Source organism: Lepisosteus oculatus, chromosome 3, assembly GCF_040954835.1.
Source record: "Lepisosteus oculatus isolate fLepOcu1 chromosome 3, fLepOcu1.hap2, whole genome shotgun sequence".
NCBI classification, from domain to species: Eukaryota; Metazoa; Chordata; class Actinopteri; order Semionotiformes; family Lepisosteidae; genus Lepisosteus; species Lepisosteus oculatus.
The window spans coordinates 63,615,104-63,631,993 of record NC_090698.1 but is presented as its reverse complement, the minus strand read 5'-3'; the positions used below and the strand labels follow the sequence as shown (position 1 = coordinate 63,631,993).

The 16,890-nt window shown below is 36.8% G+C and overlaps 1 protein-coding gene across 2 annotated transcripts; it reads right to left on the bottom strand.

Moving 5' to 3' along the window:
- Positions 1–2,599: 2,599 nt before the first annotated feature.
- Positions 2,600–15,875, bottom strand: inip (ints3 and nabp interacting protein). 2 transcript variants are annotated; one of them, XM_015363283.2, is made up of 5 exons: positions 15,789–15,875; positions 12,453–12,497; positions 5,325–5,421; positions 4,422–4,512; positions 2,600–3,104 (listed from the first exon to the last, which is right to left on the bottom strand). In XM_015363283.2, exons 2-5 carry the CDS (start codon positions 12,475–12,477, stop codon positions 3,009–3,011), a joined length of 309 nt encoding a protein of 102 aa, XP_015218769.2. In that variant the 5' UTR covers positions 12,478–12,497; positions 15,789–15,875; the 3' UTR covers positions 2,600–3,008. The 2 variants fall into 2 exon arrangements, with proteins under 2 accessions (XP_015218769.2, XP_006626633.3); XM_006626570.3 differs by lacking the exon at positions 15,789–15,875 and adding an exon at positions 15,570–15,591.
- Between the last annotated feature and the right edge of the window lie 1,015 nt (positions 15,876–16,890).

The following is a 16,890-nucleotide window of genomic DNA, read 5'->3' as shown; positions in this document are numbered from 1 at the left end:
TGCTCTACCACTGAGGAGCAAGGGTACAGTACGAAGGGCTCTGGAAATGGGAAAGCAGAGAGAAATAATATAATTCCGGTGGAAGAGGAGGAACAGGGAGGGAGTTAGACAGGACCAGACTTGCAGAGCTTCTGAGATTTGACTAAGTCAGGTTACAGGCATGGGTGAACGCATGAGCACCAGTCGGAGGAAGAGTGGAGAGAGAAAAGAGTAGGGACCGTTTTTAATAAAAGCTCGGTCAGTTGTAGGTGGCTTGAACACAGCAATGCTCATATAGCCATCTCCACTCATTGTGTTTTGTTAGGTCAGTGTCTATTAGGTCTCCAGTGCTGTCACATAATTAAACAGATGTGATCAAGCCCTGAGCTGGTTTGGTGACTTTCTGCTTTCCAGAGTGTGGCCTGTGCCCTTGCAAAGCTGGTTCCCTGGTTTCTTTGGACTAATCTTCTGTTTGATAAAGTAGAACATCTTTCATAGACAGGCCAACCATGATGAAAGCATCCACAATAAGTAATCTTCATTACTCCAGCAGTCCATGAACTTCCTCATGCTAGTCTCGTGTTAACGAAAACTGCGTTTTCTGTATCTAAATGACTAGTCCATGGACTTGAAACAAATGAGACTGACTTTTGGAAGCAAAACTATTTTGGGAAGAGTTTTAGATCTATGTCTTGGTGAAGAAGTATGTCCTCCCTATAATGGAGTAGCTAAGGGAGAAGAGGGAACAATAAGAGAGAAGGACTCTGGTCCTTCAAAAAGGGGTACAGAGGATTTTAGTCCACTATGGTTGAAAGCGGACGTCTGGTGACTGATGTACGTCTAAATGTAATGCTCTCTTCAGGGCTACAAGGTTGAGGTACATTTAGGAATTAACATGAAGACCATCACATAAAAATGATCAATTTATAAATGCATTACAATTTAAAATAACCTGTATAGCTTTTGAGCAGCTACACTTAAGTCCAGGTTGGGCTATTTGTCTATACTGTAAGTGATCTGATTATTATATTGAAACCATGTTTTCTGGATTACCTTTTGTCAAAAGCAGTGGTTCTTAAAATTAATAGTGACTGGAATTACTGTATACTGTTGAAAGCAGTCAAAAAAACAAAGATCTAAGGTCTTAGATTTGATTCCAGGCTTTAACACCTGAAATGTGTTGTTCTCCCTGTGTTCACATTTCCACGAGTACTCGTATCGTCTCAAGACTCAATGACGTGCCTGTAAATTAACTGGCCACTCTAACTTGTCACAGCTGTGAAGAAAGGGACTGTTATCATTAATCTATTATCAGAAATGGCTGTTAGAAACCAACCGAAAATAGCTGTGACACCATTCTGACAAAGAACATAGGCAGTTATGAATAAGAAACCATTCAGGTCATTTATTCTTTTCAGTAGTTGTCAAGGTATTTTTGCATTTTGAAGAAAATGTAGCTGAAATTAGCAGATGTCCTCCTGTGAGTGTTCCTTAAGTGACTGCTTAAAGGAAGGCTGCCAAATTAACTATATTAATCGCAACCTGTGACCCAACACACAAAAAAGAGACCACAACATCCCTTTATGTTGAACAGGATCTGATCCTAATGGTCCTGCAGGAGGCAGATTCTGTATGTGTGAAATCCTGACAAGTGCAGTAATGGGAGGAGGCAGGATTTGGTATTTTATGCAAACTCATAAGCGTGCACATATTACACACTGCCCCAAACTGTAACTGGTGAGGGATTCTTTTGATCCCTGGCAGAATCAACAGTTATAGAACTCAAAAGGAGTTTCCACACTAAGTCCATATACAGTAGAACATTGTACCATTTTACTTATTCATTCCACAAGCTTTTCAAGCACTTTATATTAGTAACAAAACATTTTTCTATGTGGTAAATTTTCAGAATCAGCTTTTTGCTTCCACAATTCTATTCATTTCTAAATATAAAACTAGGTGCCTGCAAAATATATATATATATCTGTCATACGCAGATAATGGCACACAGCATAAATCGATATTCAAATCACAGAACACACAACAAAGACAAGCTGTAATTAAATATGAGGCACACTCTGTCTTTGGAGACAGTCCTGAATTCGAGTGAAGATTTTCCAGAACCTGCACTTCAGTTCAGCTTCAGGATTGGAAGTCAAGCAGACATATTAATGTCATTTGTCAACTATAACATTCAGAAAACATGCACATGGTATCGTACAAAACGAGGGATGTAGCAGTCTGGATTCTGTTTTCTGTGAAAACACTGATTTCACAATGTAAAAAAACAACAAGGCCCACGTGCAGTCAGGGCCAGTGAGAGACAGATGGCAGATGAAGAAGTACCAAAATAACCATCTGATTATATATTTCATTGTGAGGTCAAACATAGAATTCAGAGACTCACAGAAGTACAGTATTTCGAAACTTGATAAAAAAAAACAGATTTCCATTACAAGTATAACCAGGGTAAAAGAACGTACTGGTGTATGAAAATCTTCCTTAAGCAAAAACCAATCACTTTCTATATGGTCTTTGTATACGTACTTAATTCCTTTACAACATTCACATGTACATATTTTGTATTTATTCAAATTAAGACAGATTTGGAACAGTTCCATCCATGAAAAAAGTTAAACGTTTTATTAAAAAATGAAAATTGCTTCCAATTTTCCAGAAATCAAAACACCAGAAATGCAGAAATAAAAGGTGTTGTTAAATGTCTTCTATAGCTGAAAACGTAAATGCTGACAATTTTCTCGGTTGAAAATTTAAAGTCCAAAACTGCTCTACAGGACTCTTCAGGGTTATGCACTGATAATATGGGAATGCTCTTTCTCCCACTTGGCTAACAAAGCAGACTTGGTGCTGAAGACCACAAATTAATGATTTGTTTTAAATAGACACAGAATTTACAGTTCCTTCCATGTAAGTCATTTCAGTGGTGTAAGTCAGACACCAGCCTGTTCCCAAGCTTGTAATCAAAGTCACAGTCTTGGACCCTGTGCCGTGAAAATCTTCGTGCTGCATTATTCTGGATCGAGTCGAGGCAGGACAGGAAGGATGAGGTTTCCGAATGAAGAATCCTGTGTTATGAAGAACCCAGAGGAGTGTGCATGCGCGTGCTGAAACAGAAATTGAGAATCAGCACAGGGAGAGCGGAGATATTGGTCAGATCCATGGATTCACTTTAAAAAATAGTTTGACACCAAACTGTTAATAATGTTTTTTGAAAGTTGTTTGCTTGTTATGCAACTTACTGGTGAATGTGTAACCTCTGGCAGTGCTCTTCAGTGTTTATTAATGCTGTTACGCGTCAAAAAAATAAGAGCATGTTTTTCTTGAGTGTCTGCTCTCACCATTATGGTGCTCCTAGCATGCTTCACACTACACCTACACTTGATGATACCCAACATTTGTCAATTCAACATACAGAAACCTACAAGCCTCTAAATCCTTTCATGTATAAAAACAAAATCACTGACTAGAGATCTTATATTTTTAATGATCTGCGCTAAGAAATTCTGATTTCTAAAATCACCCCTTTCTCCATGCAGAAATTCTACATCAATCAAGCTAAAACTGATCTGTTAGGTTAATCAGTGTTGAAATGTTTCTATACTGGATTCACTCTTATTATGTGTCCAAAAACAGCATTTTTTAGCAAACGTTTTAAAACGTTTAAAAGTCTAAAAGTTCAAAAGATTCTCCATTTGAAAGGTGAGGATAAAAGCACATTTGCATGACAAGGCCATTAAGAAGGAAAGGTAATTTACAAACTTCTTTATTAAACAACTAATTTCAATCAACTGAAATATTACTATTTGCTCAAACTTTAAATGTAGTTTGGCTAATAAAATCTTTTAGAAAACGTTTTAGAAATGTTTCTAATTTCCGATAGATTTAGGAACTGATGCTGGGATTCTAAAGGTTAATTATGATGTAGAGTTTAATAGGCTATATGCACTTCTTGCTTTTAAAAATTTCACACCAATTTTTAAACGTATGAGCACACATCCAGAAATCTCTCATCAAAATTGAGAAAGTAATCAAGAAAGAAGTTAGACTCATGGCACACAGAAAGAGTTTATACTTTTTTAACAGTAACAAGTTTTCTCGCAAGTAGTTTAAAACCATTACAATATAAAATGCTCGCTGTTTAAAATCATAGGTAATTTGATTGTCTTTATATCAACAGACACTGGTGTTTGTTGTGTAAATGGAAAAATATTTTGAATTTTTTTTTCTTATCTTTGGTGTGCTCACAAGTTTGGAATTATCCAAGGAATGACAGGAAAATCTGACAAAGCTGCTTATTTAAGATGCCGAAAATCAAATGCTGTGTCTTCATAAAACTGAAATCTGAGTTTGGGTCAGATTTTTCCTTGTTAAACCACAGATATTTATCATATCAGATTTTTTCTCTCTCTTCGGTGGCTGACCTGCAGAGCTGCCTTCTGTTGGGCTGCTATGTGCTGCTGTTCGGCATGGTCACGGAAGTCCTTGTTCAGGGCGGGTCTTGACAGGGGAATGCTGAAATCCGTTTTTAATAAACAACTCGTCAGCACAAAACACAGTTCAACTACACTTCAGATCGCATCCGTTCGCATTATAACGAATTCAGTGAGCAGAAGCCGAGAGGGAGCGATCACTTGCTGATTGACACAAAGCTTCACTTTTAAGGTCATTGCTTTTTTAAGGACAGAACACTTATTATATTACGGCTTGGAAAATAAATAATATTAAACAATACAATAGTCCTAGCCATACGCATATACACACACCCCTCACTCTGCCCATATTACACTATCATTACACTAACCCAATAGCTTCATACAGGAAACAGTCACTTAGCTTTGTTTAATATATCATTTGCACAAGGATTACTTGTCTATATTGTCCTTGGCATCAGGCATTCTAAAACGCCTCCCTGAAGAAGCAGTTAAAGCTTCTTGCCTGATGCTACTCGACAAAAGGGAAATCAAATTGGTAGACAATTCCTAATTATCTAACAGAGTAACAATGTCAATACAAGAAATCACCTGCAAAAGAATAACTAGGAAGTGCTTTAAACTGAGTCCCCCCCGCCTTACTTTAGTTTTGAAGGTTTGTGCACAGAACGTTCCCTCTGAATAAACAGCATAATACTAGCAGCCATGTCTACCCTGGAACCTGACTCAGATGCTTATAATGTGATATAACAGGCTCTTGTTGTTCTTGCCGTGCTAATGCATTACTATTATCCCTTATCTTTATTGTTTTGTTTTAAAGAGGTCCTTTTATCCAAACATGTAAAAATTGAAGGCATGCGACTCAAGAACATTGTGAGAGCAGACTCTCAGTACCTGGCTCCAGGATTATTCAGGGACTGATTCTGTATCAGTCTTCTCTTTTCCTTGTCCAGCTCTGCAAGGATGGCAACTCGATTTTTATTCTGAAATCCTGTCAAATGAGAAAAGGTATAGATCATCACCTTATAGTGATTTCACTGTGAAATTTCTGTGGAATTGCATATTAATTGTCTTAGGGGTGAAAATCAATTTATACTCAATATGAAGTATATACAATCACTATATTTCAATAGAAACATAATTCAAGTTATTCTTTTTCACTACAGGGGTAACATGCAATGACACTTAGTGTTTAAATTGACAAAAAAACACAACCGTACAATGTTATTCAGTTTAGGAAACCAGGATCAATTTAAATAGTATAGTTTAAAACTTTGCTTTATAAATGTTTCTGTTCGCACAAAACTGAAATAGTCCAAAGAAAAATGAATATCCAGCAACACCAGTTGTTTCCAATTTCGTTAGTTTTTAATTCAAATCTAGCTGCACAATCCCCTGGAAAATTCAGAGAGTGGATAAGCTTTAAAAGGTGTTCTACTAAAGTTGTTTAATGGAATGAAACATGCACCTGGGGCAGTTCTATTTTTATTACTAGTTATACCAATATTTTACATATTCTACTCCTGTTATATTAAAATATTAAATAATACTTATATGATGTTCACACAGTTCACCAGTAGCAAACAGCATTTTCTGAACAATAATTATACTGTAACAAACTACTTCATTAGGTGGTTTGTCTGAAATGAAAATATTTCAGAACTTGTTTCTAATGGCTATATATGATTAAAATGCAGGTTGTAAACCTATAGTTAATCTTTACTGTACTGTAATATGGCCTCCAAGTACAGTAATCAAGCAAGAACAGTAATTAAGCAAGGTTGAAATGTTCACTTAATTTGAGCCCAGGCACTGACATCGCCTTTGTAAACTTTTAGACTGGCCAAATTAATCCCCTGATGTCAATCCAATTAATTAAACCTGCATTTTACATGATGTAGAAAACACCGAAGTCAGAATACACCAAGAACAGGCAAAAATCAAGAGGCTGAAGCAAAGAATTGGCAAAGCACCTCAAATAACTACACAAAGCGTTTGGTGACGTCTTATGCTCTTACTACCTGCAACAGAAAAATACACATTGTTTCATCATACTTTATAATTATTGGGCCTCTTGAAATGTGTAGAACAAAGAGTATGTTATTTTTTAAAATATTATCAAATCTACTGTATGAAAGTTTTATTTGTGGGTAACTCCAATATACTGTAATTAGATTTCATATTATTCACTGTAGGGAAGAAGGGTACTGTGGTTTTCAATTAGCATTCATTTCTAGATTACTGAAGGCAGGTCTTGAATGAACAGTCCCGCAGGTCAGCTTGACTAGTTTATACTTTATTATGAATTTCCAAAATGTAGAACAGTCATTTCATACTAGAAACATGGTTAATTCCTTTGCTAAGAATGATTAGCGATGCACTAACCTTTTTTTTTTTCTTTTACAGAGTGTGGGCCTTCGGAAACACATTTTAAAACATTTCTCAAAATGGCAACTGTTTTGAATGACGTCTCCAAAACAATTTTAATTCAAATTTTATGTTAAAAATGTTAACTGCACAAATACGACTACAAATGGTGATGTCTTGCCCATTCTGTTGATTCGGTTGTGAGCAACTGTTGATCTGAGAATTCACCCATTTCTTGAAAGATCCAATGGGGTTACCGGTAACACCGTGGATAAGTAGTTTGTACCAGATAACCTGCAAACCTTTTATTTTTAGTCCTAACTGCACTTCTCGAATTTCTTACAGTCCTTGTTTCACTGGAGAGCCTGAAGCAGCTCAGCGGATTGAACACATCGATACCTTTCAAGATTTTGAATACTTGTATCAAGTTCCCTCATCATCTCCTTGGAAAACATTCAAGTACTGATGCACATCAGATGGATGTAATTCTGTTGTTTTCAGTGTCGCACTCACGGATATGTATGACTAGGTCAATAAGAATAGGTATAACTGAGTAATAATGTAGAAAAAAATGCAAAGAAAAAAACTTTTTTTTCCTTTGTCATTTAGATACAAAAGCATTGCTTGCTAATGGATGCTTGTTTTGAAGGATGATTGTTTTTAAGTGCAGGAAGGGAAAAAGTACAGTTTTCAGTGTAGGTTTTATACAGTCATCTTAAGAAACTAAGAGGTTAGTAGTCCTCTTAAAGGCTAATGCTTTCTTAATAGCAAACACAGGAGAAGACTGCTTCCTGCTTTTAGTATTCATGTTAGCGGCTGACAAAATGTATTTTCTTCTTGGGCATCAGTGCTCTATAGCATATTTTATGAAGAACTGAGATACTCATAGTAATACATGACCTGTCCTTTGTTCTATACTGCTATGAGAATGGGTAAACTGAGTAATCTAAATAGAGGTTTTCAATGTAGTGCAGGTCATCTGAATGGACCAAATGTAGACTAAAGGATGTGGTTATATTTATAATTGTGTCACCTGAAAGATGATGAAAGTATGGCTCTCCCTAAGGAAGGGAACAACACAGTTATCCAATCATGTTTATTCTAGTGTCATAATATTGTGCCAGAAGAGTTTATAATATTACAATTATGAATAATAATGCTTTGTTACCATCTTCCACAAAATTGCACAACATTTTGAGCCTTTTTGTTTTAAACATTACGATTGCATTGGTACACCGCCAGCTGGAAGCTAAGTCTTTGAACCGACAGCTCTGACACTGACAGGTGCCATTCTTTACACCAAGCCCAGTGACATGTCTACTTCTCTAGATGAAACTACTCTAAGACAGGCACTGCAAAGAGCCAGAGTGATGTAACTGTAGGGTGCAGCTGTTAATATAATGCATTGTGACCTTTTTATACTATTGACAACACTACATACAAGCAATCAATACAGGACCCTGTCAGGAGCACGCAAGAACACTGCTGAAGGATGTAACTTCAGCTGAGCAACATGTTGAGTGGTATTCTTACGTTTATAAATTTTTTGGAAGCATGCATTCCAAACTATATCCATCAAATCCTAACTACAGTATGGGCAAGTTGTGCAAAGCACAGTAAGATATCACACCATGCCAGCTTCTAGTTTTGAGTGAGGTTGGTGCATGGTTCACAGACTCTCCAGCCACTGAGAAAAGGAAAGTTCAAAGTGCTATCTGGTATGGCCTCGAACACTCCAATGTCCACATGAACCTCAAAAATGACAAACAGAAAATGAACTATTTCAATCTTTCCACTGGGAGCAGGAAAACCCTAATATAAAAAAATGCACTCCTAAAAATATTTTTAAAAGGTTTTGACTAACATTATCCATATGAAAAGCAGATAACCCACCCACAGCTGAAAACTCCAGTCCATTCAATAATGGAAGTGATGGTTGTGGCACCTACTATTCTCCTTAATTAGAAAAATTAATAAAAACACCGGTAGTAACAAGGGTTATCATTGTTCTGTTCACTGTGCTTTGAATACATCTGATTCATCCAGTTAAAGACAAATCACAAGGTTAATGTGAATGCTAACCTTCATTAAAATATCTTTAATAGCATTTCATCAAAAAGGTTTGTTCTTAAATGCTATTCTATTTAAACAATGGTAATATAAAAAACAAGCTTTGGTTGACGCAGGATGAGGAGCAGGGTTAACAAAAACTGGATTTCAGCGTGAATCTTTGTAGAAAAAATAGAATTAAGCCTGTGATGATGCAGGTTCGTGTCAGATCATGACCATCCAACAAAGCTAATTATTTTAAGAGGCAACACATTATTTTACCAATCTCTCTCTTATCTTATTTTAATAAAATCTGCACAATTCAGTTTGGAAAGAATTTAAAGTCAAGAATAATCTTCAATTTACTGAGTGTCTTTCAGGATACAAAAACTAAATTAGTCACTGTCTCCTGCATTAATGGAATATGTTTTTAGATTCATGAACCACTCCTGGCATTCATTTTTGCGTTTATTTCCTGAATTCAAAATTACAGTGTTTAACTCTTATTGACATTATCACTTATGATAAATGGGCTTGTGCTGTTTTTGTTTTTAATCACACTAGATGTCATTTTCAATTTTAGAGTAAGTGTTTGTGTAAAATGTTGAATATTGAAACCAGGGAAAACATAATATAAAAATGTAGACACTCACAATACAATGTTTCCGAAATTCGGATATTATACAAAATACAATGTTACTTGATTACAATTTTTAGTCATTTTTTCACACAGAAAACTGATCTGGAGAACAGCTGGTTTACAATGCCATCTCTAGGCTGTAAGCAATCAAATCTGTCACTTGTTTAATGACTGGGGCACCTCCTCAGCCTCCTCAGGAACAGGTATTCGAAGTGTAGATCTTTGTTCTACAGTCAGGAAAATGTCATAAGATGATTGTTTCGGTCTTTTTGCTTGTTTAGTGAGACCACTGTTGGCCTAGTTTTTTTTCAATTGCATTTTGTTTTTATGAGACAATGTACAACCAGTGCATCATATCCTTCCATTTTCTTCATATAACATTCATATTCCAGAAAGTCCAGACACTATGAATTTCCACTGCTTTCTTTTAAGCACAACATTTCATTGGGTGTTGTTCTTTCTGATCAATGCAATAAACATTTTGGCAGTCATCGGTGTCATAATCATCAACTGAAAAAAGAAATTCCTCCAACTTCCATTTACCTTGTTGAATATTCTTTAAAACATCTTAAGGTAAGTTTGATGTGCTTAGCCCAACCTTGATCTTGAAACCAAAAAGTGGGAACTTTTAAGACTAGCATTAAAAGCTCTGTACTTCATTCATTAAACAAATCTTAAGACTTCGCTGTTGATTTTCTTCATCATGCATTATTATCAACATGTTCTCTATATCCTGGTTAGTCCTGGATATAAACACTTCCTTGACTGCGCCACAGTTTCTTTTGCAATTTTAAATTCAGGCCCATAACTTTTCAGGCTGAAAGCAAAATTGACTAATTTCCCAACTGTTCCCAGAATCTAAAACCGATTAATTGACATATGACTAAAGTACATATGTCAATTAAGATGTAGGCTACCTCTTCTGCTCACTTCATCTGAAGGGTTTGAGAATGCTAAGCTTTGTGAGATGATCTTGGTATACAAGATTCCCCATCTGGATAAGACTGAAAATCTAGTACGATGTCCTGACAAAGTGAATTAAAATGAGAGAAAATGAATGGCTTAATAACAGCACCCTTTTCAGACCTTCTCTGTTTTTGCTGACAAGGTTCAAATGATTGAAAACATGTTTTTATATATCACAACAAGTAATATTCCTGTACCTGTTTGAATATTTATTGGTCATGGTAGACAAGACCTGATGATCAATCAAAATGTGTTGCAGACAGCAGAAAACCACACTGCTTTCAATTCCCACTGAGAGCATTAGCTTGTTTTTAAGTTGCACTATCATCATATTACACTTTCAGAAACCAGTAGTCACGAAGATGGCTTTGCTCCAAAAACTTTTCATCATTTCACACTGAGCCATCAGAAAAACACTGTTCTTCACTAAAACACTTCATTTGTGTTTAATTCTAGATAAAATTGATGTTGCAACTTCTACTTGATTAGTAACTGCCTTTGCTGCCATTCTGAAAATGAAACTGATCGTAGGCAGGCAAAACGAGTAAGAAGTAGTACAGGCTTGTTTGAAGTTCTTTAACACACTGACAGTATCTCTGTGTCACTGACAGTAACTGTCCAGTGTTACACTGAGATGCATGAAGGCACTGTGCAGCTAACTGAAGTTTTGAAATGAATTTACTAAATGTACAGGCCAGGCTGGGAAGCAAAAACACAGGGATACAAATGTATGGTCTCCTGCTGTGCTCTGAATACAAGCATTTCCAAGCAGTTTTTAATACCTCTGAACATCCTTCTGAATGACTAATAATGTCACATTTAGGAAAAAACAAGTCTATATTTAGACACAATGAAGAGATACCAATAGATATGAAAACAGTATTCTTGACACAGTGTATTGTCACAATCCCATTCCGCCAACATTTCCACACAACAGATCTCTGTCTCTCTTCTTCAGAATGTAAAGACTTAACCAAATTTAGAATGATTCCTTTAAAACACAAATCAAACCATACAATACCTAAGTAAAATGTGAGACTGCAAACATTTCACACTTTTCCTGATGGTATTAGGTATTCTACACAATGCCTAGGAATTGTATAGAATGGCTGATTGAATAGTTTGCAAGTAAAAAAATGAAATACTAAGATCGGTAAAGAAGTAATCTGCCACTATACACTGTCCAGGTTTAAGGCAGGTCCAGTTTGTGTTAAGAACCACATTGTTGACTAAACCAGCACAATTTCAATTCAGTCGGTGCTCTCAGTTTGAATTTTCAGAAACAATGGCAGTCGGGTATGGCTTATCTTGCTAAATGCAAAAACATCGATACTTCAGATGTTACAGATAATGGACAACTAAAAAATGCACACATGCAACAACACCAAATGCTTGTGCTTGCAATTTCCTTAGGGTTGTGAAACATCTTCACTTATGTTAACTGCACATGATAATTTGACTTTTTAGCACTTTCATAACTGCAAAGAATGTGTTTGAACGCTCAGTAGGACTGAATGGTAGTTGTGTTGGTTCTGATGAATTTCCACTATTCCTTATCAGGCCTTAATTTGCCTTGTGTCTTTGGCTTCCTCACAAAAGGCACCTTTGTAAAATATTCAATTTTATCTAGTTCTAAATTTACCTATTAAAGAATACAAAATTCTTCACAAAAAGTGCTTAAAATGATCAGTCTTAAAGCAAAAACATGAAGTACTTTCTCTCAAGCAGAGAATGTAATAGAAGATATCAAATTATCAATGTGATGGCTATTATAAATGTATATACTTCTTCATTCTAATTACATTAAAACACTTGTATCTCTAGGTGTTTTTAACAGAGTTTCAAAGTAGGTCAACAGCTACCCACACAGTGGATTATGGCACAACAGATTAATAAGAATAGAAGGAGTGAGGAGAATAAGAAAATTGTCCTGTCAATTAAAAGCATTTTTTTCCCAGTAGAAAAGACGCCAGCCCCAAGCATAGAGAGTGGTTTCTTACCCTGTCCGGGTGGATTTGACGCCATTGCTCGGGAAAGGTGGCTGTCTGTGAGGAAACAAAAAGGAAATAGATATACAGTGCCTTGAAATCACACCCTTGCACAGTTTTTCAGATTTTGTTGCTTTAAAGCTTCCTGTCATGACACTTTGAAGTAGCAAATAATATTTGTTATATGCACAATATTCAACACATAAAATAAGAAAGAAGTAAAAGGTTAATATGAAAGACAATTGGAAAAGTCATGATCGTATAAGAACTCAAATTATTTCCTGTGGCAAACTATTTTAGGTGCTCAACATTACCTTAACAAACCACAAAGTTAGTTGAGTGGCTTCCATATCTGTACATTTATAGGGGTTCACATGATTTCAGAACAAATACATCTATCTCTGCAAGATCTCTTTGTCAGGTAGTATAATTCTAGTGAATGTTCAATCATGAAGACCAAGGAGCTTACAAAACAACTCAGGGATAAAACTGTACAAAGGCACAAATCAGCAGAAGGGTATAAAAACATTTCTAAGACCCTTAAGATCTCTTTGACCACGGTGAAGACAATCATTAGGAAATGAAAGGCACAAAGACACTGGTGAGCTCAGGCTGTACCTTTGCGACTTTGAATGGGATACAGAGCTCATTGGTAGAAATTGTACATGGGTCAATAATATACTGGCAACTTCACAAAGTGGCTTTGTTTGGAACTGAAAAAACCCTTCACAAATCTCACATGGGGTTTGCAACAAAGAACCTAAGTGATACTGCAAACACATAGCAAAAGGTTTTGTGCTCAGTCAAGACAAAATTGGAATTCTTATAGTTCTACCTCTCATGAGCAGAACTATAAATCTCACACATCCAGCAGTGAAGACAAGATTTCTCAACTCATCTGGTGTGAGACTTGATATCTAGATATTGCAGTGCCTGCAACAAGTCCAAGCTATAAGTCAAGCTACAGGACACAGTTTGATGGCAATCTAGCATCTTTATCTTTACACATCAGTGCAAACTTCCAGATATTTACAAGAATGTTATCAGACTGGGTCATATTTTTTTTATCTTGAGTTTGATGAGCCTGTCCCTCGCTCTTGAAGAGACAAAGCCATCGCTGCAGCAGTCTGCCCCGGTATGATGACTTGTTTCACCACTGCTGAGGTCAGGGCCCTGGGATATCAGGCTCTTTCAGCATCATACCTGGTCACCTTCCACTTCTTGCTGCTAAACCACAGGGATCTCCATTACAACACCCTGTCCAAGAGACATCTGGACCTTAGAGCTTAATACCCAAATACCACTCCCCACCCCATCAACACAGCCAGCCTCAGCAACTGTCCTCTGCTGCTGCCTCTCACACAATAACACTGCCAATCCCAAACTGCTAGACATCATACATCAGCTCCACAGTGGCCCATTTCCCATCTCCAGTACCTTCTGGGATCAACTCTGAGCTGCCACACTGCGACAGAAGATGACCTCTCTTGCGCAAACTGGTATAATCCATACCTAGTGTAGTTCATCCTTGTATTTGGAACAAGTGGGTTTATTCTGCAAAAGGATATTTCCCTGTAGCCTATACTGGGCTTGTGGCCTGTAAATCTTGTTGGTCAGAACAGCTCTGCAACTCCTGGTGCTTAAAGGTATCACCAGGTACTGGTTAGCCATCATCTCTGCTGACAGAGGAAGGGAGCTTCAAGCACCTCTTCATTTTGCATTTGATCAGACCTTTTCTGAATCTTGCTGGAACCCAATCCCACTTTCCTACCTAAGATTTCCCTGGCCTCCATCTTGTGCTGCTTGTTTTTCAGCCCCTGCCTTAAGTCGCTGACACAGATCTTTTGCTACATTTGTTATTCCCAGTCGAGACTTTGGATGTTTATGTTCACCCTACAGTTCCCATACAAATGGCAGACTGACAGTTTTGCCACATCTTTGGGTAGAGGCGTTGGGTTTAACCCTTTCCAAACACAAACCAGCCACTGGATTATGGATACCACCCAACTGGGGTATGAGGCATCTAGTCTCTTACCTCTCACCACCTGGGTATTTTCCAACTGGGCACAGGGGCTCTCTCTCACAAACCATCACTAGATGATACCTGCATGTCAACTATATGTGCTCAAGGCTTCAATGTGATGGCTTCTTCAACCCTGTTGGTTTGTATTTGGGTATAATGGGACTCTGAATTGCTTTGAATCCAAAAACTCTGCTCCTTCCATTGGACCTTGATGTCTGCCACATATTCAGGAGGGCTTGGGTATCTCAGACTGTATTATGACCAGACAGATGACTGAGGCTAAGCTTGGGTTAGACTTATTTGTTATACTACTATAATTCAGAAAAATTTAGTGATGTAGTACATCTTTCTTATTGGTGACAGCTCCCTATTTTTCTCTTCAGGAAACCAGGAATGCAAAGAATACCAAGAGTTATCATGCCTTTACTATTAATGCCAATAACATCAAGAACAAAACATCCTGGCTCAGGTACAGTTGTTGTACCTTTGGGCCATGGAAGTTCTCTAAAACCGCTTCAATGCACTGTCCAGCTGCATAAATGTAAGTTACCTTGGCTATAAAAGTCATATACATACATTAATCAAATTACAATAAATTAAAACAAATACAATATCTTAAATTATAAAATAAATTACTCAAAGGCTATTAATAATACAGAGGAGAGTTTGCTTGTTTATCACAGTATCAGATATCGGACTGCTGAAGTACACAGATGCACTAGTGTACTTCATTCATGATTATTGAAAAGTGACGTTATAAACGAGAAAATAGTACAGAAGAATACTTGACTGAACTGGAATACTCGAACGAGTTTCTGACCCTGTCCAAGTTTAAATTCTAGTTGTTACCTTTTAGGGTAAACCTCTGTCTGTAGATTTCTAAAATTAAAAGTTCCATAATGAAAATTAAATACCTCCAAACTTACAAAACTGCCATCTGCCTAAATGCCCCCAAAGCATTATCTTCGAACAGCAACACATTCAGAATTACGCGGAATGAAACAACCGCAGAATAGTTTATTAGAAACACTGGTCTGTTCCTAAACAGACAGGTTAAAGAAGGCAAAAAAAGCCGTGGCATTTAACAGTTGCATTAGTAAACGTACAATCCATTCATACTTTCCGTTTCTTCTTTATGGGAAGAACTACACTACCACAGAAGCTGAAAATTTCGTTGAGCAGGTCATTCAATCCTATTATCTACTAAGACTATATGTCTAACGTGTTCTAGAAAATTATCCCTTCTACGGCAGCTGTACGACACACAAAACCAAAATACAAATGTTCCTAAACCATTACTGGAATTAAACAAAATCTGATTTTACCTTATGTACTTAGGCTGGATCTTGATACCTTTTCAGTGGCGCCTTGTAATGACGAATTAAAAGCGTAGCTGTGGTATTACCGTATAAAATGAAAAACAAGCGTCTATCAAAATACAACGCGATTTAGAAGAAAGACCAGAATCATTTTGCGACAGTGGAAAAAAAACCCCAAACCTATTGCTTATTAATCAAATTAACCAACTACCCGGTATATCTACTAAGCTACTTGAAAACCAACAAAGTACTGTGGTTACAATTTGATTAAATTGGCTAAATTACCTAATAACTACAGTATCAAATGGGTTAGATGGGGTTAATGGCCTCCGCTATGTTGTGACCTTTTTATTTGTATATTTTGTCCTTATGACTTTGTTTTTTTATCGTTTAGATATCAGAAGTTGAATCACTCTGAATTCCTTGATCAGACAACTACATACGAGCTTTTGGTGCTTGAGATACTGTCCTATAATTAAAAAAAGACTAGCTACTGGTCCGAAATGAATCTCCGAGGCTGAAAGAAGAGTAGTGAGCACTGGATTTAGATATTCAAAACCTGAAAGGAAGTGGTTATTTGGGGAAACTAAATTTTGGAGCATATAGGATTGGAAACAAAAGGCTCATACTGACACAGAGAGTTGCTTTGTCCGAAGCAAATTTACCCGTCCACATTGCTGAATACGATATCAGGGGATATTTAGTGAAACAGTCCTCCAACAAGATCTACTATTAAATTACTGGCAACATAGCCTTATTAACTGTGTTTGTAACCTTCATTTGGGTATGTTTTATGTTAAAGATTCAACACTGGAGTTCGTGATATCACTGAAGTATATGCAAGCATTTACTTGTCACTTTGGTAGAAATCTGTCCTGAGCCTGCACTCTCCTTTTACGGTAGAAGTAGAAACCCTAATTTAAAGGATTCCTAATTCACGATCCATTAGAAAATAATTGTTCTTTTAAAACTGATGACAACATGTAATGCAATTAAGGGCAGCCTATCACAGTTCAGAGTTTTTAACGGGCAGGAGTCAGGTGTGAAGAATTGCCGAATTACAAAGGAAAACAAAAACTCCATTCAGAGATACAAACTAAAAGGCTCA